This window comes from Saccopteryx bilineata, chromosome 11 (assembly GCF_036850765.1).
Source record: "Saccopteryx bilineata isolate mSacBil1 chromosome 11, mSacBil1_pri_phased_curated, whole genome shotgun sequence".
Taxonomy (NCBI): domain Eukaryota; kingdom Metazoa; phylum Chordata; class Mammalia; order Chiroptera; family Emballonuridae; genus Saccopteryx; species Saccopteryx bilineata.
In genome coordinates, this window is record NC_089500.1 from 80,468,450 (window position 1) to 80,493,909 (window position 25,460).

Genomic DNA, 25,460 nt, shown 5'->3' on the forward strand with positions numbered 1-25,460 from the left:
ACCTGTGTTAATCCAGTTTTCAGAGCCAGAAAAGTGTGTTAGTTCATCAACGGTGGCTTCGACATAGTCAAGGTACATAACGATCTGGACGGTGATCTGAGGGGCAAGGTGGAAGCATGACGTGGGAAGAGTGGGCCAGATGAGCCTCCTAGCCAGTGATGTGTGGGTTCTGAGTCTTGCTGAAAGTACAGTTAGGACTAGAACTAAAGTTAGTAACAGAGTGTGCCAATGTGTCACTAAAACCATGACCCGTACGAGGCTTAGGATAGCACATCCCATATGTTGTTAGGCTTCCAGCGGTCACTAGGGACTGAAATTTTGATTAAGGAATTATGTTTCCATGCCTGGGTAAGGGTAACCATATATATATATATATATGGTTACCATATATATATATATATATATAACATATATATATATATGTTAAGGAGATATATATATATATATATATATCTCCTTAACATTTAAAAAAATGACAACACTTAGTGACTTTAAGCAGTCTAAAACACAAGGGAATGGGTCAGCATGGTGTAGCACTAACAGAATTGTTCATATTTTTAAGAGCAAGATTACTACGGCAATTATCGAGTAAGCATAAGATTATACATAGTAACGTGCAGTATTTACGGCTGATGATGGCCTGGTTTGAACTTGCGGGCGGAAGCAGTCTACTTCCAGATGTGGGCAGCTTCTCTCCTTGGTCAGATAAAAGTCAGAGACAGGTGTGCTGAGACATGCAGGTGGATGAGACCTTACTAAGTGGGAAACGTGACCCCAGTCCCTGGAGCATGGCTGCACAGGGACTCTAGAGAGAGAGGTCCCTGGGAAGGACCTATCCTGTGGAGCTGTGCAGAGTCCCCGTGCAGACGACTATTTCCGTAGACAGTCTCCAGGCTGGATCTCACGGGGTGGGAGGCCACACTCCTGTCAAGGGTGAATGAAAATCGTGAAACAGAAAAGACCGATAATTTTACTAAATTAAAGTTAAGTTTCCAATTAAGAGGTACTTATCAAAGCCTTGTTAAAACTGTAAGATAACATCAGAATATGCGATAATAACTGCTTGAACAGAAGCAAAAAAAAAAAAAAAAAAAAATAATAATAATAATAGAGATAACCAGAATGGAAAACTTTAGTATCCCACTTCTAGTATTTAAGAGGTCCAATAGAAACAAAATCAAATGTAGAGGATCTGAGTCAATTCACATGGTTGATGCCACGGCTGTGCCCAAGTCTGTACCTTGGAAGTAGAGGGTGAACCTTTGCCGAAGCCTGTTTCTCTGTGCTTGTTCATGAGGTCAACTGCAGCGGTTTCTACATGAAAATACTTGTATGACCTCCCCTATTTTTCAATCACCGGTTGTATTCTATTCACTCACACAAAATCTATTAACTAAGACCAGGACTAGGAATGTTTCATTCCAGACCCAGACATTTGCCATTTCTAATTTGCCATCTTGAGTTATAAATGTATCTTGGTGATGTATGTAAAAGGGGCCACATACTGAACGTGACAAGCTCAGGAGAGCCCTGCACGGTGGCCTTCTAGACTCAGAGACCTAAAGTGGCCACACAGGATGGTCTGAAATGAAAACTTTCCGACTCAAAGCAGTTCACGGTGGGTACTCGTTGTCCTAGGGAGGTATTTTTCTCTAACAGAGGTTCATGCTTTCCTTCATTGAGCCTGTTGTCTTTTTTGCACCTACAAAAACATACCTGCTAACAACTTTAAAATGTAAAAGTAATCTTCTGTTGCAGTCTCTGGGCACAACCACCCCACCAGAGCAGAAACCACAGATCCCCTCATTGCGATTATTATCCTGTTAATGGTTAACTGTTAGTTATCCTATACCATCCTTGCCTATGTCAGTCTGTGTCTATTCCTTTCCCTTTGTGCCCAATCTCAGAGATTTCCTCACTTGGCTCTCTACCGCCTCCCTAACCTATCACCAGTGGATTTCATGTAAACCCCACCACCACCCCCTGCCGCCTTCCCCTCTGATTCTGATGTATAAAATAAGTGGTGAAACCACCGTTTTCCAGAGCGTTTTCTCAATCCGTTGAGATGTTTGCCTTTGGCAATCGCTGACGGTTTGGCTCAAATAAACTCATAAAAATTCGTACAGTTTTTGAAGTTTCTTACGTTGACAGTGAATTGTTGTGTGTGCACCGTTTCGGAAATGCTTAGTACTGGAGGCACTGAGCTATTGAATTTTTCACTGGTATTAAATCCCCGCTCCCACCGTGATTCGGATCATTTCTTTAAAGACATTTGCTGACTGGTTATGGTTGTTAAGTGGGAAGAAAATTTATTTCCATAGTAATAGTTTCCTCAGGAACCTTAAGGTCAGTACAGAAACTTCTGCCCGAGCTTATGTGTTTCTATAACTCTCCAGTCTTTGTGATGTTAACAGCTGTTGAGGCACAACACCCTGATCCCTGAGTTCATTGGAGGTTTGCAAAATGGGGGGGTATCCGACATCAATCGGGTTTCCATCGGCTGAGATAACTCCGCAGTGACGTTTCTCGTTCTATTGACCTCGATGATGTTTAGGGAAGAGAGGCACAAGAACTGAGAGATCTCTTTTGAACTTTAATGGACCCTTGATCTCTGTCATTCATTTGAAAACCGTTCTAGCCAGACCCAGCTTTAAGGTTCCTCTTGCCAAATCCATTAGCAAATAAATCCTCACACCTGATATAATTTGACCCCCTGCACGTAGTTGCCACGGGTCCTCCTCATGCCCACCCTTTGCATGTCCCCTCTGTCACCACATTCTCCAACAGTCTTTCCATGTCTCCCCGCCCCCGTTCCCTTCCTCTGCAGACTCTCCCCCTGTTCCTCACGTTCAAATGTTAGAAAGCCCAGGCTCCTAAGATTACATCTGAAGTCCCAGAGTCTCCTCAGACTTTTGCAGCAGCCCCCACTGTGGGCTGCATGCTACCATCTCCACCAGGGTGTGAAATGCTTTTAGACTCTGTGTGGTCCCCCCTTCTCCCACACACCCGCCCCTCCTTTCCCCATTGTCAGTCACCACCCCTGTGCTCTGGGCTCCTCCTCCTCAACTCCCCATCTTTCCTGCACCCCTCACCCCACCCCGGGTTCAAAATTCTGCCCATGATTTGACCACTGCTCACCCTCAAAGGTGTGTTTGCTGTCTTTCTTCAGCCCAGTCCTGAATTTCTGCTTTAGCAAAGACCAGGTAGAAAATTAAGCTTATCATATTGATAGCCGCCATCAGGACAAAGATGGTAAACCAGGAGGACTCCGAATTCTGAAGGGTGAAAGTGCGAAGTCATTATAAATTATTGGGCATGTGTTTGTGTTTGTAACACTTAAAGCAGGGGTCGTCAACCTTTTTATACCTACCGCCCACTTCTGTATCTCTGTTAGTAGTAACATTTTCTAACCGCCCACTGGTTCCACAGTAATGGTGATTTATAAAGTAGGGAAGCCACTTTACTTTATAAAATTTATAAAGCAGAGTTACAACAAGTTAAAGCATATAATAATAATTACTTGCCAAGTACTTTATGTTGGATTTTCGCTAAGTTTGGCAGAATAAATCTTTATAAAACAACTTACTCTAGTTAAGTCTATCTTTTTATTTATACTTTGGTTGCTCTGCTACCGCCCACCGTGAAAGTTGGAACGCCCACTAGTGGACAGTAGAGACCAGGTTGACTACCACTGACTTAAAGGATTAAAATGAATTTAGGCTTAATGCGAGTCTCTTCACAAACAGAGAAAAACACACACAGAGAGAGCAAAATTAACAAAAGTCAGAATTTCACTCTATCATGCTGTCTCCCCATTTTTGGAGCTGTGCACATGCACACATGCATTTTGATGAATAAAAAGTGACATTGCAATGTGCATAACGGTAAAGCCTCTAAGAATGCTTTGTTCTCTTTTTTTTTTAAATGGTCTTTCATCTAAAGATATGTAATATAGTCATGCACCACAAAATAACGTTTACAGTGATGGCAGCTCCCGCTGTCTCCCCGGCCTGGCCCCTTCAAGCTTTCTGTCTCCTTACTTTGCTGAAGCTACAGAGAAGATTCCTCTATATTTTCCAGCCTTTTAGGTTGTCTTTAGTGAGAGAATTGGCCCAAATCACTTACTTTTCTGCTACTGGCAGCAGAAACATCACTAATTCTCTTTTTACCTGTATTTAATCTGAATTTTCAATTTGAATGTTTTATTTTTAATTGCCAGAGGTTATCTTGTGTGTGTGTGTGTGTGTGTGAGAGAGAGAGAGAGAGAGAGAGAGAGAGAGAGAGAGAAATTCTATTTCTCATTTATGGTTTCACTCCCATTTTTTTTTTTTTTTACCTCTTTAAACCTAGGCACATATTCCCAATGTCTCTGGGTATCTGATTCTGTGATATTTTTATTTTTATTCTTCTTTCATACGACAACTTATTTCTTTAAGCTTTTTTTTTTTTGGATTAATTGTGAAATGATATTCACTGAAACTTTATGCTTAAAGAAATTTTGGAATATGAATTTTGGGTGAGTTACTCCCAAAACATGTCATTTGCTTCTATTATGTGTCTGTGGACTCCTTGAAATTCAAGTCTTGGCTGATGATGGCATTGGGAACCCCTCAAGTTTGAACGTGGGCCTTAAAGCCTGGTGAACACGGGTGGATTTGTCTCCACTGTTCAGAAAGCCTCCATCTCCGTCACCCTCGGACACTGAGGCTGCAGCAGGTGTGTTTGCTTCCTGGGTGGAGAGGGGGCTTTGGACAGCTCTGAACTCACGTTTCTTCCTGCCGCCACTGGAAAGTGAGCAGCGAGGACAGCTCTCCTAACAATGGGGGGAGAGGGGGTCAGCTCCGCAGGTCTGAGTGAATTGGGGGGAGGGTAGAGCAGGCTGGGCTGTCCCCGAGCTCAGAGCTCAGAGCGAGAAACACTCTCTGGTCTCCCTGGCTCTCCTTCTCTGACCGGGAAGCCTTTCTGAGACCATGAGCCCGTGGGCACCCTGGTGACGCCAGGCCCTTCTCTGTGAGACATTCGGCCGGCGGTGGTCAACGCAGACTCCCTTCCTGGCTCAAGTCCCGGGGTGAGGAGCATTTGGGGGGCATTCCTTGCAAGCTACAGCTTCAGGTTTTCTCCCAAATCCACCGGGTTTATGCGTGAGCTGCCTGGTGCTAGGGGAGTGAGGGTGTGGTCCTTAGTGATGACAGGGGTGTGCCAGCATTTCCACAGTGACACTGCTTTCCTGAGTGGAGTTCAGGTATTACTGTATTTCCCCCTGTATAAGACACCCCTTAATTTGGGGGGCCTGAAATGTGGAAAAAAAATGTATTACATAAAGTTATTGAACTCAAGTTTTATTCATTGTAAAATTCATACCACTCCTCATCTGTGCGAAAAAGCGGGAAATGCAAGTACAGTAATAGAAATCTACAACAATTGCCTGTCCTGTGGTGGCGTAGTGGATAAAGTGTCGACCTGGAATGCTGAGGTTGCCGGTTCGAAACCCTGGGCTTGCCTGGTCGAGACACATATGGGAGTTGATGCTTCCTGCTCCTCCCCCCTTCTCTCTCTCTCTCTCTCTCTCTCTAAAATAAAAAAAAAAAGAAATCTACAACCACTGTATAAGACACACCCAGTTTTTGTAGACACCAAATTTTTTGAAAAAGGGTGCATCTTATTCATGGGAAAATACGGTATCTCTTATCTTTTGAGTGTCCATTACAACCAGCACCCAGGATGGGCAAGTTCCCCTGTCTGGGTGTTTCTTACCTGATTAAGGATGATTCCAGTCAGAGTGGAAGAAATTATTCCTCCTATCATCCCAATCAGAACTGTAATTCCTTTAAGAAGTCCATAATATCTATACAAAAAAAAAAAAAGACAATACACAGATGTGGGGTGTTTAAAATTTTAAACCTCATTTGATTTAAGAGGAGGTTTAAGAAAGATAACTATTAATTTCCTGAATTTCTCGTGTCTACTTCTCAAACTCCGTTAAGGTATCAGATAAAGACGGAGGTTCAAGTAACTTTCGAAACGGGTGCACTACGGAGCCAGAAAGGTTGGCTTTCGCAGCCAGTGATGTGTTATGCTGTTGAGACACTGAGTCTTACCCTGAAGGAAAGCCATCCGAGTTAGGAGGTCTGCAAACACAGCTGGGAAGTCCAGAAGGTGGTGTGTGTTGCTCATAGGAAGCGATTGCGGATCATGTAAAAAGTGAAGGAGTCTGTTCACCCGGTCTGGCCCCACAGTCCGAGAGCTGCTGGCCCTGTGCGTCTAGTTCCTTAACAAGCAGCTGTGCTCCCCAGTCCTGCAACTTCTGCTGGGACTGGGAAGCCACCGGAGACTATAGGGAGAGTAGGGGTCAAACCCACGGGGGACGCAAGGCCTCAGGACGTGCCCTCTGCAGGGCAGAATCAGGGTTTGACGGAGAGAGATCGTCACTCCAGGACGGAGCCTCTGCCTCCCGTGCCCGACAGACTCCGGCAGGAGAGGTTCTGCGTGTGCAGGGAGGTCAGTCTTCCCTTTCGCGAGAGGGAGGGCTGCCGGTCTCCGTCGTTTCCCTGGGTCCCTCCCGTTCCCACTCGGCCTTGACACGCTGGAGACGGGAGGGAGCGTGTAGGGGGCGTTAGTTTATGGGCCCCTGGTCAGAGCGGCGTCACCGCAGGACAGAGAGCCCTTGGGTGTTGAGCCGGATGCCGCCGTCACCGGGTGGAAACGTGAGTTGTCTCTTTCTAGGGAGCGGGAGACCGCGTGTTCTGTAAGTGCAGGATACTTCGAGTTATGAAGCAGCCCAGGTGCAGGCTGGGGCAAGAACGGTCCGGTGTCTCCAGTATCTGTTGCTCTTTTTTCCACTTTAGTAAGGGGACCCCTGGGGCTCTGGCCACTTACACCTTCTGTAAGCCCTGTCATTTTGCCTTCATGACCCTTTCCCCCATAAAAATATTAAAAGTTATATTTTATGACGCTGTGTCTGTGTGTGGGGGTTGTGTTTTGTGGGACTTTTCGATTTCATTTACATTGTCAGATTTGTTGGCATAAAGCTGTTTATAACATTCTGTTATCTTCTTCATTATGTGCTAAGACAGTGATAATGTACCCTTTTTATTACTGATATTGATAATTTTTCACTTAATTTTTCTTGCTACATCTCCATTGTATTAATTTGATTAATTTTCAAAGAACTACCTTTTGACCTTGTCGATTTTACATATCATTTTTGTCTTAATCTTGATCATTTATTTCCTTTTACTTTCTTTGGGTTTAATCCCAGGTACTTGAGATAGAAACATGGTTATTGATTTTAGGACTTAATTGTTCAATATATATATATATATATATATATATATATATATATATATATTTTTTTTTTTTTTTTTTTTTTTTTTTGGTATTTTTCTGAAGCTGGAAACGGGGAAAGACAGTCAGACAGACTCCTGCATGCACCTGACCGGGATCCACCCGGCACGCCCACCAGGGGCGAGGCTCTGCCCCTCCGAGGTGTCACTCTGCCGTGACCAGAGCCACTCTAGCACCTGGGGCAGAGGCCAAGGAGCCATCCCCAGCACCCGGGCCATCTTTGCTCCAATGGAGCCTCAGTTGCGGGAGGGGAAGAGAGAGACAGAGAGGAAGGGGGGGGGGTGGAGAAGCAAATGGGTGCTTCTCCTATGTGCCCTGGCCAGGAATTGAACCCGGGTCCCCCGCATGCCAGGCTGACGCTCTACCACTGAGCCAACCGGCCAGGGCCAATTGTTCAATATTTAAGTTGAAAGCGATTACATTTCTCTCTGGGCATAATTTTAAAAACATCTCACCTACCTGGATGTATCATATGTCATTATAATTTAAAGTGTTTTCTGATTTCAGTTGTGATTTGTTCTTGGATCTGAAGTTTAACTTCCAAGTGATGGGGGTTATGTACCTTTTGGGTTTGATGGAGACCTTTATTTTACCGTGATCAGACTGTGTTCTGAATGGTTTCCATCATTTGAAATTACTTGCAGATTGATGTAGGACTCAGCATGTTGTCAATTTCAACAAAATGCCCGGTAGGCAGCCGAAAAGAATGTGAACTCTCTCCTTGTGGGGGCAGTGCGTCCTGTATGCCGGCTAGGTCACTTCTGCTCATTTTTCTTGTAGTTCCAATCATCCGTATCCTCACTGATTTTTTTTTTTTTTTTGCCAACCTCTCTGTGTGCACACCATTAAAGAGGTGTGTGGAAGTCTCCTTCTCCGCTGTTTGTGTGTCTAGTTCCTGAGATCTCTTCAATCGTGATGAATATAAATTAAAGCTATAGTATTGGGTTCAGGCAGAAGTAGATTTCTGATATTTTTCTCTCTCTTAATAGGAGATAGCACTCTATCCAGGAATGCTCCTTGCATGAAAGTCTATTTTACCCGAAATAACAGTTATCCGGGTTTCCTTTGGTTTTATATTCGCTTGGCATGTCTTTTTGCCTTTTCTCATTGCATCATTTCTGAATCCTCCTGTTTAATGCATGGAAGCTGCCTTTCCTTTATTCGTGTTCGTCAATCTTGATACTTGGAGTCTTTCCTCCATATCAGTTTAATACAATTACTGACATACTTGTGGTTATCTTTATCTGTTTGCTATTTCCTGCCTAGTTGACCTCACTTTTTCTTTCTTTTAGATTCATTCATTTTTATTTTATTTTTCCTTCTATTACATTGTCTCACCGTTCTTTTCAAGCATGGAAGACATCGTAACGTGCACTCCTTACTGAAGTTGTCATTTTGCCAGTTTCTTTGCAATGCCAGAATCTTAAAATATTTTAAACTCTATGCATCTCATATTTTAACGTAGAGTTAAAATATTACTCTACGTTTATACTCTGTGTTGCTCCCTTCTGCTCTCTGCGTTAGTTCATCCTGCAGTTTAGTTTCTTAACTACATTTTATTTCCACGTGCATTTCAACTCACAAAGTTATTCGCTGTTGTTGTTTTTTGTTTGTTTGTTTGTTTTTGTATTTTTCTGAAGCTGGAAACAGGGAGGCAGTCAGACAGACTCCCACATGCGCCCGACTGGGATCCACCTGGCATGCCCACCAGGGGGCGATGCTCTGCCCATCTGAGGCATCGCTCTGTTGCAACCAGAGCCATTCTAGCACCTGAGGCAGAGGCCATGGAGCCATCCTCAGCGCCCAGGCCATCTTTGCTCCAATGGAGCCTTGGCTGCAGGAGGGGAAGAAAGAGACAGAGAGGAAGGAGAGGGGGAGGGTGGAGAAGCAGATGGGTGCCTCTCCTGTGTGCCCTGTCTGGGAATCGAACCTGGGACTTCCACCCGCTGGGCTGACGCTCTACCACCGAGCCAACCGGCCAGGGCCTCACTGTTGTTTTTAAAGATCAATAATCTCTACAACCCTCCTATTGCTGCTCCCCAGTCCTTCTGACATTTTCAGGGCTCATCAGTAATCATTTCCTTTTGCCTGAAATTTTTTTTTTTAGTATTTTTTTTTTTTTAGTGAAGATCTGCTGGTGACAATTTCTCTGTTTCCTTCTTTGCCTGAAAACATTTTTATTTTGCTTTGACTTTTAAAAGTATGTTTACCATGGAAAAAAATAATTCTGGGTGGGCATTTCTTTATTTTTCAGAACTTCACTGAGCTCATTTCATCACCTTCAGCTTTCATGGTTTTTTGTTTTTTTACGGTATGTAATTATATTTTTATTAAAAATTTTTTTAATTAATTTTAATGGGGTGACATTGATAAATCAGGGTACATATGTTCAGAGAAAACATCTCTAGGTTATTTGACATTTGATTATGCTGCATTCCCACCGCCCAAAGTCCAATTGTCTTTCATCACCTTCTAACTGGTTTTCTTTGTGCCCCTCCCCTCCCCCAACCCCCTCCCTCTCCTTCCCCCCTCCTTGTAACCCCCAAACTCTTGTCCAGTTTTCATGGTTTTTGTTGAAAAGACAGATGTCAGGCTCCCTCTTCCTACTTAAAAGCAACATATCTTTACTCTCTAGTTTCTTTTGAGGTTTTTCTGTTTGCCATTCTCCTCATAAGATTTTAGCTTGGATTTCTGTCCCTTGTTCCATTGAACTTCAGAATTCAACAAACATATTTTAAAAATTATATATATTATATCTATATGTAATATAATATATATAATAAAATATAATATATAAAAATATATAATATATCTAATATCTGGTACATAATATATAATAAAACTATATATATTATTTTATTATTGATTGATTTTAGAGAGCAAGGAAGAGAGAGAGAGAGAGAGAGAGAGAGAGAGAGAGGAACATTGGTCTATTCCTGTATGTGCCCTGATTGGGGATCGAACTTGCAACCTCTGTACTTTGGAACAACACTCGAACCAACCATGCTATCTGGCCAGTACTATCATCTTAAGGAGAAACTTTGTGTTTAAAGTTCCCTTAATTTTTTAATTCTGTCACTCCAGCCCTGAACAACTACCCCATGCTGAGCTAGTTTCTAGACCCAGAGCATCAACCTTCCACCAGGGCCAAAATTAAGGATGAACTGTAACTTAAGTGACTAAGAATCTTTTCCAAAAATCTTGTTAGCATGTTTATTCTCGCGCTGACTCGACAATTACCTGGCTGTGGTGGAATAGGAGCCCATTGGAATGATGCAACTCAGGCCGTGTCCTACGATACCCACGCCATTGCTGGCTGAGCTGTTTCACATCCCACTGAGCAGAGGCTGGCACATGACACCCAGCGAGGAAATGGCAGCAGCTGGCCAGCTTTGGGGGCAGACATGTCGCGGTGTGAGCCCTCCGTTTCTTACTAACCGTGCAAATCACATACGTTCATTTCCCCGCTTTCTTGTTTCCTCACCCACACTGTGTGTGCAACATTATCTCATACCGGGGCAGGACAGACACATAAAAAAAATATTCAAAACGCAGTAGTTACTTATCATTTCTTTTCTCCACCTGTGTATATACAAGCCTTCATTTCGCATTTTTTTTTCTAAGTGCATATGGCACGGTTGGCTTGTGCAGTCTATGTCAAATAATCCTCTTATATCTATATTCAGTTTCAAGTAATCAGAACGGCTGTGGGCATTGTTTTTGGAGGGTTGCGGAACTGAGTAAATCAAATGTACACACGGCCTCATTACTCGAGCTCACCTGCCGTAGACCTGGTGGTGGGCAAGAATCTTTACAGAACTGTGGCAAAGGCTTGATCCTTGACTGATGTTGCCTCTCTATCCCAGGGCTGCTATTTTACAAAACTTCTGAGAATTCTGTTCACACCGGGTCTGTGTTCTCCAATGTGCGTTGTGCCCCCCGGAGTTGTGTGAATGGTGGGCTGCGTATTAGTCACACTTGTTATATCTCAGTTTTTTAAAAAAAGGCATAATACAGCCCTGGCCAGATAGCTCCATTGGTTGGAGTGTTGGCCCAAAGCACAAAGGTTGCCGGTTTGATCCCCGGTCAGGACACATTACAGGGACAGACTGATGTTCCTTTCTCTGTGTGTCTGCCTCTCTCTCTCTCTCCTTCTTTCTCTCTTGTTAAAATCAATAAATAAAAATTTTAAAAACTGAAATAAAAAAAAGGCATAACGTAAAAATAAGAGCAAAAGTTATTTTTTGTTTGTTTGTTTTTATGCCAAACCAAGTTGGATTGAAGTCCTAGGTAAGATCCCAAACCAGGGGTGAGATCTTCTTTGGGTGACAATGAAGTCTTTGTATCTCCATACCCTTCACTCTAAAATAAACATTCCTAAGATGGTTTCTCATGAGGACTAACGCTGTATAAACACGCAGGCTCTCTAACAACAGTGACGAAGTAGCCACCAGGGACACCAGGTCCGACCTTCTGCCAAAGCTGGCCGTCAGCTCCCCAAAAGCAGCTGAAATCTGAAAGCCCCCTTGAGAACTTGGATACAACAAAGAAAGAGATTTTTTTTTTTGTACCCCTACCTGGGGGCGATATCCAAGGGATTGATGATGATGCCGGATACAGTAAAGCCGGGGGAGGCGCACGCCAGCGTCAGGAAGATGGCCGTGCCCAGGAAGCTGGAGCCCAGGTAGAGCAGGACCACGCTGAAGAGGGCAGGTAGCAGCAGCCCTGGGGACATTCAGACCACACACACAGTCAGGTGCGTCCTGAAAGTGGGGTGAAGGACACCCCCCCCCCGTCCGGCTTCCCTGGAGACGTTGAATCGTCTTAGTGGCACTTACCAAGCGTGGTAAAGAGTTTTCGGATGGCAAGTAAGCTGAGAATCTTCCTGGACAGGAAGCAGTCTGTCAGATGCCCCGCTAGGACCCCAAAGGTCCAGGAGATCAGGTGGGGGAGCGCGGTCAGCAGTCCGTTCTGAGGAGCAAGTGTGAAGGTGAGAGGGGAGGACGGCCGAGTCATCGCTGCTACACTTGGACCTTCAAGTATCTCAAGTTTGTCCTGTCACCCAGAAAACCATCAGCGTGCAGCCCCCCCAATTACGGCGAGGGCCGTCCGACCCAAAGAAAAGAGAGAAAAATAGTTCTGAGGCTGAAAGCAGTTGTCACAACTCGTCTAGCTGTTTGGTTGTTTTCTGTTGTTTTTTTTTTACTGTGAGTATCCTGAAATGATGGGTAGGTAGTCAGAGGAAGATCACTACACCGGAAATGGGAAAATACGGGGAAAATGATAGAGATCATTATAACAATTAGAAACAGTCAGCTGGGGGATCCCTCTGGACCAGCTCCTGTTAATCCTTGAAACAACTCCATGGTTGCGTGGAAGAGAAAGTTGAGTCGGAGACCTTGTCAATGACCTCATTCTTGTGCTGACCTCCGGGTTGGGTGACCGGGCATCCGCTACAGAATGCGTCAGAGGGGCAAGCCCAGACTCCACATGTGAAGGATTTTTTTTCCCCTCTGCATATTGTGGCATCAGAAGGCAGAAGATTCCAGGCACCCTTCAGTGATCGTCCAAGTCAGACCGTCACTGAGAGCTCCGGCCCTCTTACGGCAGGACCCGCGTCATGGGTTCACGCCACAGGACTCATTGCCTCGCCCTAGGGCAGGATTGACGTGAGCTGGGCAGGGTGATAGGGCCTGGCCAAGTGGCTTTCAGGGAGGGATCCCAGTCCCTTTGGGGACGGATGCTGTTGACCCTTAAGTAATACCCAAGGGTGATCACACAGCAAGTAGGAGGCAGGAAACCTGTGGGGACAGACATAAGTGTGGATGGTCGTGAGCGTGCCAGGCATGGCGTCCACGCCTTTCATCCTGGGCGACGTGGACACGGCAGTGGGGAAACAGTGGGTCCCCCCCCCACCTTTATTGTCAGTCCAACAGGATAGTGATCTAGAACCAGAGTCACGAGAGACGAGACGGAGAGATGAGCGGAGTCCTCCGTGAGGTCCAGAGGAGAACGGGAGGTGTGCTCACCTCTCTGACGTTGATGTGAAGCTGGGAGCTGAGGAAGGTGGGCGCGTACAGATGCAAGACGTGGGTTGTCCAGTAGTAACCGAAACAGCCCAGGGAGATGGCCCAGACCGGCTGAGACTTAATGATCGCCTTGATGGGCACGGACTTTCCACTCGAGATGACCTAGGGAGGGGAGCCCATCTGCTGTCAGCTCAGCAGGACAGGCCGGAGCACATTCCCTATGGACCAGAACCTGGGAGGTCCCAAGGCGGGACTCTCTGTGCTTCACCTGCTCTGCGAGGGACGACGTGATGAATTCCTTCTCAGTGAGGCTGATGCACGGGTGGTCCTTCGGGCCCTCGTAGAACACAAGCAACCACAGAAGGCTCAGGGCACAGCCGAAAGCGCCTGTCAAAGCAGGACAAGGCAGAGTTGGAATTGCTTCTCTCGGTAGCGAGTCTCTTTCCCCCAAATCGGCATTTTTCATGAGCCTGGGATGAGAACCTGGAATTCCTTTTTCTATTTTTGAAACTGTGCAAGGTTGGCTCACACTTCCACTCGTCCTCTCTGTGTCCACAGCTGCCTCCCCACAGAATGCAATGGTCAGGGATGGTGGCGAGCCCTCCCCTGGCCTCTGGACTCCTCTGCTCATGACCAGTAGGCCTCTTTGCTCTTAGACCCCATCTCTACAGATTTCTAGCATTGTACCCTGAAAGTGAGGCACAGCTGAGCCCTCACCGGGCTTGACGATCCTCCAGCTTGAAGAGCTGGGACTTAGCCACGCTCCTCCGATACAGCCCAGGGCTGGGGATTATCCAAGTCCTATAAGGGTTTGTCAAATTATTGGTTGTTTTTGAGGGTTTTATTATTATTATTATTATTATTAATAACCTAATCATTAGGGAACCCTCCATTGGGATAGGGAGTATGTAGTGTTCATCAGTCAGTCTCCCAGAAGTGAGTTCATTGATTTTCCAAATATTAACTGAAGGCCCATGATGCACCAGGAACTGTGTGTTCTAGGTACTGGAGATGAGCAGTGAATAAAACACCCCCAAATTCCTGCTTTCTGGAGTATACTTTCTAATGGTGGAGAAAGAGAGATAATAAAAAAAGTAACTTAAAAAAAGGGTATTACTAAAAAGGGCTGGTTGGCTCAGTGGTAGAGCGTCAGCCTGGCATGTGGAAGTCCCATGTTTGATTTCCAGCCAGGGTACACAGGAGAAGCACCCATCTGCTTCTCCCCCTCCCCCTCTTTTCTCTCTCTCTCTCTCTCTCTTCCCCTCCTGCAGCCAAGGCTCCATTGGAGCAAAGTTGGCCCGGGCGCTGAGGACAACTCCATGACCTCCGTCTCAGGAGCTAGAATGGCTCTGGTTGCAACAGAGCGATGCCCCAGATGGGCAGAGCATCGCCCCCTGGTGGGCATGCTGGGTGGATCCCGGTCGGGCACATGCGGGAGTCTGTCTGACTGCCTCCCATTTCCAACTTCAGAAAAATACAAAAAAAAGGGGGGGAGTATTACATGTCCATGACAAGAGCAATGGAGAGAAGAGAGGGGGGAGGGAGTGAGGGGCGCTGGCCCTGGAGATGGGCAAGGACACACCAGGCCGAGGGAGCAGAGTGCAGAGGCCAGTGGGACCGCAGCACCGACACCGCAGGACGGTGATGCTCATCTTCAACAGCACCTCAGGGGCTCTGAGCATGGCGCCTTGCCTGTAGTTGGAAATCAATGAATGTTGCTTGCTCTCCTCCTCCCTTCATGAAATTCATCCTTTGTAACATCCTCAACTTCACCTAAGTTACTCAATGACATCCAGCTTTTATTTTTATATTTTTCTTCAATTCTGGCAAGGACTACAATTTCACAAAAAAAGAGAGACTCACCAAAAATATAGAAGACCATGGGCCAGCCCAGGGACTGACAGATGAACCCGGTCACCAAGAGGGTGATGAAGGGTCCCATCATCATTCCTAATCAGAGACACAAAGAACAGCCCTCGTGGGTACAGGTGACCAAGAGTAGGGGTATGACAGCTTCAAGGTCACAGTGACGTACGTCAATGTGTGTGGCGTTAGCACAGGTCAGAGGAAAAGAAGAAAACGTTTCTTTTCTCTCTCTATTTTTCTGTTATCTGAGATAAGCAAGCCTCTTCTTCCTTCTTACATCTTTAAAGTAAGGATGCTGGGCCTGACCAGGCGGTGGCGCAGTGGATAGAGCATCGGACTGGGATGCAGAGGACCCAGGTTTGAAACCCTGAGGTCACCAGTTTGAGTGCGGGCTCATCTGGTTTGAGGAAAAGCCCACCAGCTTGAACCCAAGGTCGCTGGCCCCAGCAAGGGGTTACTCGGTCTGCTGAAGGCCCGCGGTCAAGGCACATATGAGAAAGCAATCAATGAACAACTAAGGTGTTGCAACATGCAATGAAAAACTAATGATTAATGCTTCTCATCTCTCTCCGTTTCTGTCTGTCTGTCCTTGTCTATCCCTCTCTCTGACACACTCTCTGTCTCTGTAAAAATAAATACATAAATAAATAAAATTTAAAAAAATTAAAGTAAGGATGCTGGGACTGATGGTTTCCTATAGCCCTCACGGTTCAACACAGGCTTCCCACAGCTCTGGGGAAGAACACCCCCATGGGGCCCACCCCAGGCGCTAAGTCATTACCTGATAGACTGATCGCGGTGAGCCGGCCTTGTTCCAATGGAGGAGCCCACTTGATCCACAAGGTAAACTGAGCTAAATTGACTGCCCCCTGCAATCAGAGGAAGGAGAGCATGAACTCTCCGATGCAAAAATTTCTGCGAGTACAAACCCCGTTCGGCCTTTGCACCATAGGAATACCTGGCTGACTCCCTGGGCCACGCGGCAGGCGATGACCACAGACCCGCTCACGGTAGCGGCCAGGGGCAGGAGCAGGCTGAACAGGGAGCTGAGGAATAATGCCGTGCCCACTATTTTCTTGATGGGGTATATTCCGGACAAGTACCCGATGGGAATTTGGATGATCAGCATGCCGTAGGTGCTGGAACTCAAGATGATCCCCTGCAATTTGGGGCTCCAGTCATACACAGGATTCTGAAAGACAAGAGGAGACTGACTGTCTGGTCACTCTGCATATTCTGAGGTGTGGGGAAACAGCTCTTCAAGGTTACCGCGTGGGAAGGGGGTCCCTTCTGCCCAACAGCCTCTGTCGTGGGACCTTCCTTATTCCTTTGCGAGCATAATTACATTTGCTCACTGGTCCCCTCAAGCAGGATGTAAAGTCTTTGTGGTCAAAAGCACTATCTGACCCCCAGTACCTGGCACAAGCATAGACCTTTCATCCTTACCTCTCTCTCTTCTTTAATTTGAGATATAATTGGCATTTCATATTATATTAGTATCAGGGATACATACTCACGACTTGCTATTTGTGTATATTGTGAAATAATCATCACAATAAGGCTAGTTCATATCAGTCACCACACATAAAGTTACAGAAACTTTTTTCCTAGGCTGAGAACTTTTAAGAGCTCCTCTTTTATCAGCTTTTAATACATGATACGGTATTTATTAGCTATAAAAAAAACAATCCTAGCCAAGACCAGTATCAACGAGCGGACTGCTTGTGTTTTTCTTCTAAATATGTTTAGGTCTTACATCAAACCTTTGATCTATTTGCTCTCATTTTTGTGTATGATGTACGATGTCCAGTTTCATTCTTTTACATGTGGCTGTCCAGTTTTCCCCAGCACCATTTATTGGAGAACCAGTCCTTTCCCTATTGTATTTTCTTAGCTCCTTTGTCATAAAGTAACTGTTCATGCGTGTGTGGGTTTATTTGCTGGGCTCTCTATTCTGTTGCCTTGATCTATGTGTCTGTCTTCATGTCAATAGCACAGTTTTAATTATGATCGCGTTGTCATATTGTCAGAAATCAGGAAGTGTGATGTCTCTAGCTTTGTTCTTTTTTTCTTCTTCTTCTTTTTCTTCAAGGTTACTTTGGCTGTGTGAGGTCATTTGAGGTTCCATACACATTTTTGAATTATTTGTTCTACTTCTGTGGAAAATGCCATTGAAATTTTGATAGGGATTGTATTAAAGCTGTAAATTGCTTTGGGTCGTATGTACAGTCCAAAACAATATTTTTTCAATCCATGAACATGGAATATCTTTCCATTAATTTGTGTCCTCTTCAATTTCTTCCATCAATGTTTTATAGTTTTCAGTGTACATGTCTTTTACCTTGGTTAAATGTATTCCTATGTATATATTTTATTCTTTCTGATGTAACTGTAAAAGGAACTTTTTTCTTAATTTTTTCTTCTGCTAGTTTATTAGTGTATAGAAATGCAACAGATATTTGTGTATTGATTTTGTATCCTGCAACTTTACAGAATTTCTATATTAGTTCGGACAGGTTTCTTGATACGAGTCTTTAGGGTTTTCTTCATCTAATGTGTATCACATCATCTGCAAATCATGAGAGTTTTACTTCTTCCTTTCCAATTTGGATGTCTTTTTTTTTTTTCTTTTCCTTATCTAATTGCTCTGGTTAAGACTTCCAATACTCTGTTGAATAAAAGTTGTGAGGGTGGGCATCCTTGTCTTGTTTCTGATGTTAGGAAAAAAAAACTTTTAGCTTTTTTTTTTTTTCTACAAAGACAGAGAGAGAGAGAGAGTCAAAGAGAGGGATAGATAGGGACAGACAGACAGGAACAGAGAGAGATGAGAAGCATCAATTATCATTTTTTTGTTGCAACACCTTAGTTGTTCATTGATTGCTTTCTCATATGTGCCTTGACCATGGGCCTTCAGCAGACCGAGTAACCCCTTTTTGTGTATGATGTACGCATCATACACAGCTTGGACCTTGGGTCCAAGCTGCTGAGCTTTGCTCAAACCAGATGAGCCCGCACTCAAGCTGGCGAGCTCGGGGTCTCGAACCTGGGTCCTCTGCATCCCAGTCCAATGCTTTATCCACTGTGCCACCGCTTGGTCAGGCAAAACCTTTTAGCTTTTATTAACCATTTTGTATGATGTTAGCTGTGGGCGTGTCATGTGTGGCCTCTCTTTCCACTTTGGGAGTTTCTGTCGTAAGTAGATGTTAAATTTTATGAAATGATTTTTATGCCTCTATTGAGAAGATGATATCATTTTTATCCTTCATTTTGTTGATGTGGTGTATCACAGTAATTGATTTGTGGGTGTTGAACCATCCTCACATCCTTGGACTAAATCTACTTGGTTATGGTGTATGATTCTTTTTTTTTTAATTAATTTTAATGGGGTGACATTGATATAAATCAAGGTACATATTCAGAGAAAACATCTCTAGGTTATTTTGACATTTGATTATGCTGCATTCCCATAACCCAAAGTCCAATTGTCTTCTGTCACCTTCTAACTGGTTTTCTTTGTGCCCCTCCCCTCCCCCAACTCCCTCTCTCTCCTTCTCCCCACCCCGTAACCCCACACTCTTGTCCATGTCTCTGAGTTTCATTTTTATGTCCCACCTATGTATGGAATCATATAGTTCTTAGTTTTTTCTGATTTACTTATTTCACTCAGTATAATGTTATCAAGGTCCATCCATGTTGTTGTAAATGATCCGATGTCATCATTTATTATGGCTGAGTAGTGTTCCATAGTATATATGTACCAAAGCTTTTTAATCCACTCGTCCACTGACAGACACTTGGGCTGTTTCCAGATCTTTGCTCTTGTGAACAATGCTGCCATAAACATAGGGGTGCATTTCTTCTTTTCAAACAGTGCTATGATGTTCTTGGGGTATATTCCTAAAAGTGGGATAGCTGGGTCAAAGGGCAGTTCGATTTTTAATTTTTTGAGGAATCTCCATACTGTTTTCCACAGTGGCTGCACCAGTCTGCATTTAAAATAAATCGACCGTACTCTGTATGGTCAGGAGGCACGAGGATGTACCTGAATGTTCGTCCTGCTCAAAGGGTTCATGTATTGCAGAATTCAGTTTGCTAATCTCTTATTGAGAATGTCTGTGTCTGTGTTCATCAGGAATATCGGGCTGTGATTTTCTTTTCTTGAGGCATCCTTGTCTGGGTTTGGTACTGGGTAATGGGGACACTTGGAACAGCTGCTTCTGTGCTGGGTGCTAAGGCAGGTGAGAGCAGGGAGAGCTCTTTAAGGTTCACTGCTCAGTTCGCCGCAGCCATGTGGGACCTGTGTACATGAGCCACATTGGCTTTCAAAACTTGTCTCTCAGGTGCTGGTCTTAAATTGGGGTGTCCCACGCGGGCTCTGCTCTTCAGAGAGCAGAACCAGGTTTTGAGTTCCCTCCTGATTGTAGGTTGCCTTGCTAGCTCTGGGCTTTATAGCTTTTGAAATTGTCACATTCTGGGATGTTAAGTTTTCTTTACATTTTCTTTCATTTCAGCTTAGGACACTTTTATTGATCTATATTCAGGTTCACTGTTCCTTTCCTCAGCTGTGCTGAGACTACATATGAACCCAGTTGGATGTTGTTATTTCTTCTAATTGCCTTGATTTCTACTTTATTTTTATTCTTTTTTCTTTTTTCTTTTTGGTGAGAGGAGGGGAAACAGTGAGACAGACTCCCACATGCACCCTGGCCAATATCTACCCAGCAACACCATCTGGGGCCATTCTTGTGTACCAAGCCATTTTTAGTGCCTTGTGCCTGAGACTGATATACTCAGACCAACTGAGCCATCCTCAGGTCCCGGGGTCACACTCAAACCAACTGAGACACTGGCTGAAGGAGGGAAGGGAGAGATGGGGAGAGGAAAAGAGAGAGGGATGGGGAGAGAAGGGAGAGAGAGAGAGAGAGAGAGAAGCAGATAGTCACTTCTCCTGTGTGCCCTGACCAGGAATCAAACCTGTGATGTCCATATGCTGGGCCGACACTCTATCCACTGAGCCACCAGCCAGGGCCTTATCATTTCTTATAGTTTTTGTCTCTCTACTAGTGTTCTTTATCCGAAATGCTGTATGGCCAATTTTTTTTTCCATTAGAGCCTTTGACATAGTAATTATAGTTACTTTAAATTCCTTGTCTGAGTATTCCTATATAGGTATCATATCTGGGCCTGGTTCTGATGAATATGTTTTTAAAAAATCAAGGCACAATACATTGCATATAGAGTGTAATTTTTATGTACAAAGAGGTAAAAATAATAAAATGTGTTCATATTTGCCTGTGTATTCATAACAGAACACAGGAAGAGTAAAGTAAAAAATGTGCTTTCTACCATTTCCATTTTTCCTATACTACATCTTCTGATGTAGTAACAACCCAATACCTTCCAGAGGAAACATTAATAAGACATACAAAGGTACTGTTTTCAAAACTTAAATAGAAAAGAGAATGGATCTTGACTTCCACTTTTGGCTTAAAATGCATTTTTTTTTCTCTTGTCCAAACTTCTCGATTCTAAAGAGGCCCTAACTCTTGGTGTTTATTCTCCTTTACATAGAAGATTTCACACATCAAAGCCCTTCACAGATATTGAGGCATGCGTTCCTCATGGGACATATTTATTTAGGTTACCACCGGCCAGGTAGATCAAGACCAGAGCGTTCGTTCTAATTCCTAATGTTCTATCAGTCACAGTCACAGTCCGTCTCTGCACAGATGAGATAACAAGACAGAATTTTAAACACAGGAGTGTGGATGTTGTGATATACCTTTACGTTATCCAGGGGCTCCTTGGTCGAGGCGTTGGGTGAACCAGGTTGGTCTGTGCTGTTCACCATGGTGACCATGGTGAGGCTCAGACAGCAGTTCTGGGATACTATTACAATGTTACAGAAGAACACGACGATAGCTAACCCATAGCGAAGGGAGCAAAAGCTTGCAACTGGGAAGTAGAACAGAAAACATCTACTGTTAACATAGCTGAGGTGGAAAAAAAAACAACCCCACAAAAACATCCTGTTAACTCTAGGAAGAGATACTCAGAAATTTGGAACTCTAGATAACATTTTGAAATTTTATTGTACTTTGTGTGGCCTTTAAGAAATTGTGATAGGATAAGAAGGTATGTAACTGTTATAATAATCTCACACCCACAAAGATACAATCCCAACTAGAACTTCTCAGAAAATGAAGGCAGTCCTCCACGTACTTTGACTCATGTATCTTTTAGAGGGACCATTTACATAGACCCTGTTTAGGGCCCTGGTCAGATAGTTTAGTTGCTTAGAGCATTATCCAAATGCACCAAGGTTATGGGTTTAATTCTTGGTCAAGGCACATACGGGAATTGACCAATGAATGCATAAATGCATGGAGCAACAAGTCGATATTTCTCTCTCTCTCTACAATCAATAAATAAAAAATTAGAAACAAACTTTTGCAAAAAATACTCTGTTGCTCTTGGAACTAAGCCCCTTTAGTAATGACCATCACTTTCACTCAAGGTAACAGCTTTATTCTTCAAACTTCTATAGTCTGTCTGAGGAACTCATATGTGCCCATGGCAGAGGAAAATTGCATTTATAAAATGTAATGTACTTGAGGCAGTCTCAAGCTAGAGTAGTCAGTGCAGTGTTGGTGTGGGGGCCAAACACATGCATCAGTGGAAGGAAGTGGGGTATCCAGAAACAGAGGCACAAATAATCTTCTCAAATAAACATACTAATGCAATGTAGTAGGGAGAAAGTCATCTTGTCAACAAATGGCAATTTACCAAGGGAAATAAAAACATATGCTTGCAAAAGGGCTTGTACTGAAATGTTTACAGTGGCTCTATTCAAAAGTAGCTGACCATGTGGGATAAGTGAACCTACGGTGGTGTATTGATGCAATGGCTATCACTCAGAAATAAAAAGGAGATGGACACCGACACGCTCAACAATTCTGGATGGATCTTGACAAAGATGACTTCTAAATAAATCTAGAGTTAAAAAGGCAACCACGATGGGGATTCCAGAGTGTTTGGGACTGAGTAACAGACTCCATGTTGAACTCATGGGCAGTTGGAGCAAAATGTACCACCCTAAATATATATATTTATCAGAAAAGAAGAGAACTCAAAGACTTGGAGAATTAACAAAGGAACAAACCCAAAGAACCCGACAGGAGGGAAATGTTGAGCATTAGGACGGAGATCAATGGTGTATAAATTAAAAAGGCATACAGTTTATTGCCCACTATACCCTCTTCTTCTGGGAGGTTGTCCCTCCTGACATGGACATGATTCTAAGCCAATAGTCTAATTCCTCACTGTTCCCGATAAACAGTTGGTCTTAAAAACAACAACAACAAAAAACACGTGTGGTGAATATTCAGCTGTTGATGTTTGAGGAGGAGGACGCAGTGACTTGGGCACTTCCGTACTGTCACACTCCCACCACGGGTCCCTTAAGGCGAAACAAAATTAGCGCACCGCCTTCTCACGTTGTTGACCAAGTGCTGCCTGGACCAGTGTACAAAAGTCAAATTCACTGAAGTGTGAACCAGCCGGGTGCACAGACTCTTTTAATTTAAGGGTTTCTAATGGACAGCCCTGGAAAGACTGGCTTTTTCATCTCCTTTCCAGAACATTCCTAAGACCCCTTATGTGTTTTTATGGAAAACACCCTGTCACCTGGAGTCTACGGTGTCCTAGTCAAGAAAGTGAAAGACCGCGTGAGGGGACAAGGAGTGACTTCTACCTCTTTTGGAAGGAGACTGGTTATCCATTTGCTTCACAGCAGCCTGTGTTTCTCAGTTCTTGCCCAGGGGTTTGTTCTCTGTCCTCTGCAAGTGCACAAACACATGGATGTCAGCAGGACACGGGGGAAGCTGACCCCAGCAGGCTCTGGCCTTCTCTCTGATTTAAATGATGCAGCAAAGGAAACACTTTCTCATACCAGCACCCATGCAATACCATCAGCTGCTGCCTCTGATGTTTTACCTTTATGTTTTTCTTTTGTCAACTAAACGTATGCAGACAATCTTTAAGTGATAGACAACGAAAGACCCTGGCAACCCATAATTCCACATCCCGGGAGAATAGCCCTCAAAAGTGAAAGAGAAAGACTTAAACAAACAAAAGCAAGGACTTCACTGCCAATAAGGAATCTCTCTCTCTCTCTCTCTCTCTCTCTCTCTCTCTCTCTTTTTCTTTCTTCATTTTGAAGTGAGAGAAGGGGAGATAGGGAGAAAGACTCCTGCATGCCCCCTTGACCAGGATCTACCCCACATCTGGGGCTGATGCTCTGGCCCATCTGGGGCCATGCTAGCAACCGAGCTATTTTTAGTGCTTGAGGCAGAGGCTCCGAGGAACATTCCTCAGCACTAGGGGCTAACGTGCTGGAACCAAGAACCATGGCTGTGGGAGAAGAAGGGGGAGGGATGGAGAAGCAGCGGTTCCTTCTTTTGTGTGCCCCGACTGGGAATGAACCTGGGACACCCACATACCCCGGCCGGCGCTCTGCCACTGAGCCAACAGGCCAGGGCCCAACAGGGTGTCTTAAAAGGAGTTTTTAGGCAGGAAGACAGCGCTTGAAGTTAGGAACTTGGATGCGCCAAAAGAAAAGGAAGAATGTCAGGAAAGAATTAATGGTAAAATAAATTATTTTCTTTTCCTTGTGAAATAGATCTAAATACCTTTGATAAGATCTTGAAACCGAGGAGGCCTCCTCATCACGGCTTGTTCCTTTCATTTCATGAGAAGCATGTAAGAGGAAGACTAACTTGATTCAGGACAGGAAAAGGTTTCCTCCCTCCCATGTGCCGGCTTTCCTCTCAACTTTGAAACATGCTGAATATTCAGACTTACTAGTTTTAGCCCTGCAAACCCTCCACCCGATCCTTTGACCTCAGACATCAAAGTTAAAATTTAATTTTTAATTTCACTTTGACCTTTGCCTTGACTCTTCAGGGCAGGGGTGTGAGTCTTAAAACCATTCCATGCCCAGGAACTTCATGATCATAATAAACTGAGACCGTCTGGTCTCCTTCTCTGCTGGGGGGTCGAACCTGCCTGCTCCTGAGTGCTGCTAGGATTTTTTTTCTATTGAGGATGGTTCTGGATACATAGGAATGCTATATAGCTTTCTACCTGCTCTAGAAATGCCCTATTCACTTCCTTCTCCCCTTCCTTTCTCCTTGCCTCCCTTCTGTTCCAAAAAATCACTTCTGTCTATAATATTTAAGCTATTCAGTAATAGTAAGCTCCTCAGAAAGAGGTCTATGTTTTCTAAAATTTTTCCATTGATTTGAGAGAGAGAGAGAGAGAGAGAGAGCAAGACAGAGAGAGAGAGAAAGAGAGAGAGAGAGAGAGAGAGAGAGAAGCACCAACATGTGTTGCACTCACTTGTGCATTCATTGATGGCTTCTTCTCACATGTGCCCTGACTGGGGATGGAACCTGAGACCTTCGGAGCTTGGGACGATGCTCAATCCACTGAACCACCCACCAGGGCCAGAAAGAGAGATATTTTATTAAGGCATGTACTCTGAAGGGTGCGACTTCCCTCCTGGCTTCTCCTGCAATTAATGCAAATTCCCCTGAGGCACTTACCTGTCCGTGGCAACACCTGGGGGCACTTTCACTTGGGAACTCTTTGAAGGCAATCTATTGCTCAGATGGCTTTAGGCGACCCCTGTGTTTTGGTCGTTGGACCCCCGCCAGGGTGGTGACCCACAGGTTGAGAACCGCTGGCCTAGATGGAAACCGCCCTTCCACCTCCTGGCACAGAAAAGTGCTCTTGACTTGATAGGCGCCTCTCTGTCTGTGAAGGTGGGTGATTGACTGTTCTTCCTGTTGGGTCTGTAAATTGATGCCCAGGGGTGTGTGTGTGAGGGTCCCCTTTCCGGCCTCTCACTCCCAACTTTATCGTCATCAACGAGATTTTCCTTTATTTATTAATTCTCACGGTTCTCTAGTTCAGATGTCTTATGTGGCTTTTGCTATTTTGTTTGTTTGTTTTTGTGATAACTTGAATGACTTTAGTTCTGTTTTAAAAAAATTAAAAAGAGAGAGAGAGAGAGAGAGAGAGAGAGAGGCTATTATATATAATGAAATACAGCAATTTAGTACAGTTGTGGTTTTATTTTTCCCTGAGAAGTTTTGTTAATGTGTCCCTTTGCAATGTATGAACATACAGACGAACTAGAACTTCACTCCGTGGCTTTCC

At 44.3% G+C, this 25,460-nt stretch overlaps 1 protein-coding gene across 6 annotated transcripts; it reads right to left on the reverse strand.

Annotated features, from left to right (window-relative positions):
- Nucleotides 1-437: 437 nt before the first annotated feature.
- On the reverse strand, nucleotides 438-24,105 carry LOC136315624 (sodium-dependent phosphate transport protein 1-like). Of its 6 annotated transcripts, none has more exons than XM_066247333.1 (13): nucleotides 23,930-24,105; nucleotides 22,993-23,077; nucleotides 21,022-21,194; nucleotides 16,198-16,431; nucleotides 16,021-16,108; nucleotides 15,237-15,323; nucleotides 13,642-13,760; nucleotides 13,374-13,535; nucleotides 12,183-12,315; nucleotides 11,922-12,069; nucleotides 5,755-5,845; nucleotides 3,139-3,275; nucleotides 791-924 (listed from the first exon to the last, which is right to left on the reverse strand). In XM_066247333.1, the coding sequence occupies exons 2-12, from the start codon at nucleotides 23,018-23,020 to the stop codon at nucleotides 3,141-3,143; spliced, it is 1,398 nt and encodes a 465-aa protein (XP_066103430.1). In that variant the 5' UTR covers nucleotides 23,021-23,077; nucleotides 23,930-24,105; the 3' UTR covers nucleotides 791-924; nucleotides 3,139-3,140. The 6 variants fall into 6 exon arrangements, with proteins under 6 accessions (XP_066103433.1, XP_066103432.1, XP_066103430.1 ...); XM_066247334.1 differs by lacking the exon at nucleotides 791-924 and adding an exon at nucleotides 2,363-2,531; XM_066247336.1 differs by lacking the exon at nucleotides 3,139-3,275 and having other exon boundaries at nucleotides 438-924.
- Nucleotides 24,106-25,460: the final 1,355 nt, after the last annotated feature.

Bases quoted from the DNA above. Each gene is read 5' to 3' on its own strand.
- LOC136315624 (XM_066247333.1), bottom strand. From the start codon at position 23,020: ATGGATAACCAGTCTCCTTCCAAAAGAG. The intron at 16,432-21,021 runs GTATATCACAAC...CTTGTCTTTCAG, and splicing joins AGCCCCTGGATAACGTAAAG to AATCCTGTGTATGACTGGAG. The intron at 5,846-11,921 runs GTAGGGGTACAA...TTTTTTGTATAG, and splicing joins CCCTTGGATATCGCCCCCAG to ATATTATGGACTTCTTAAAG.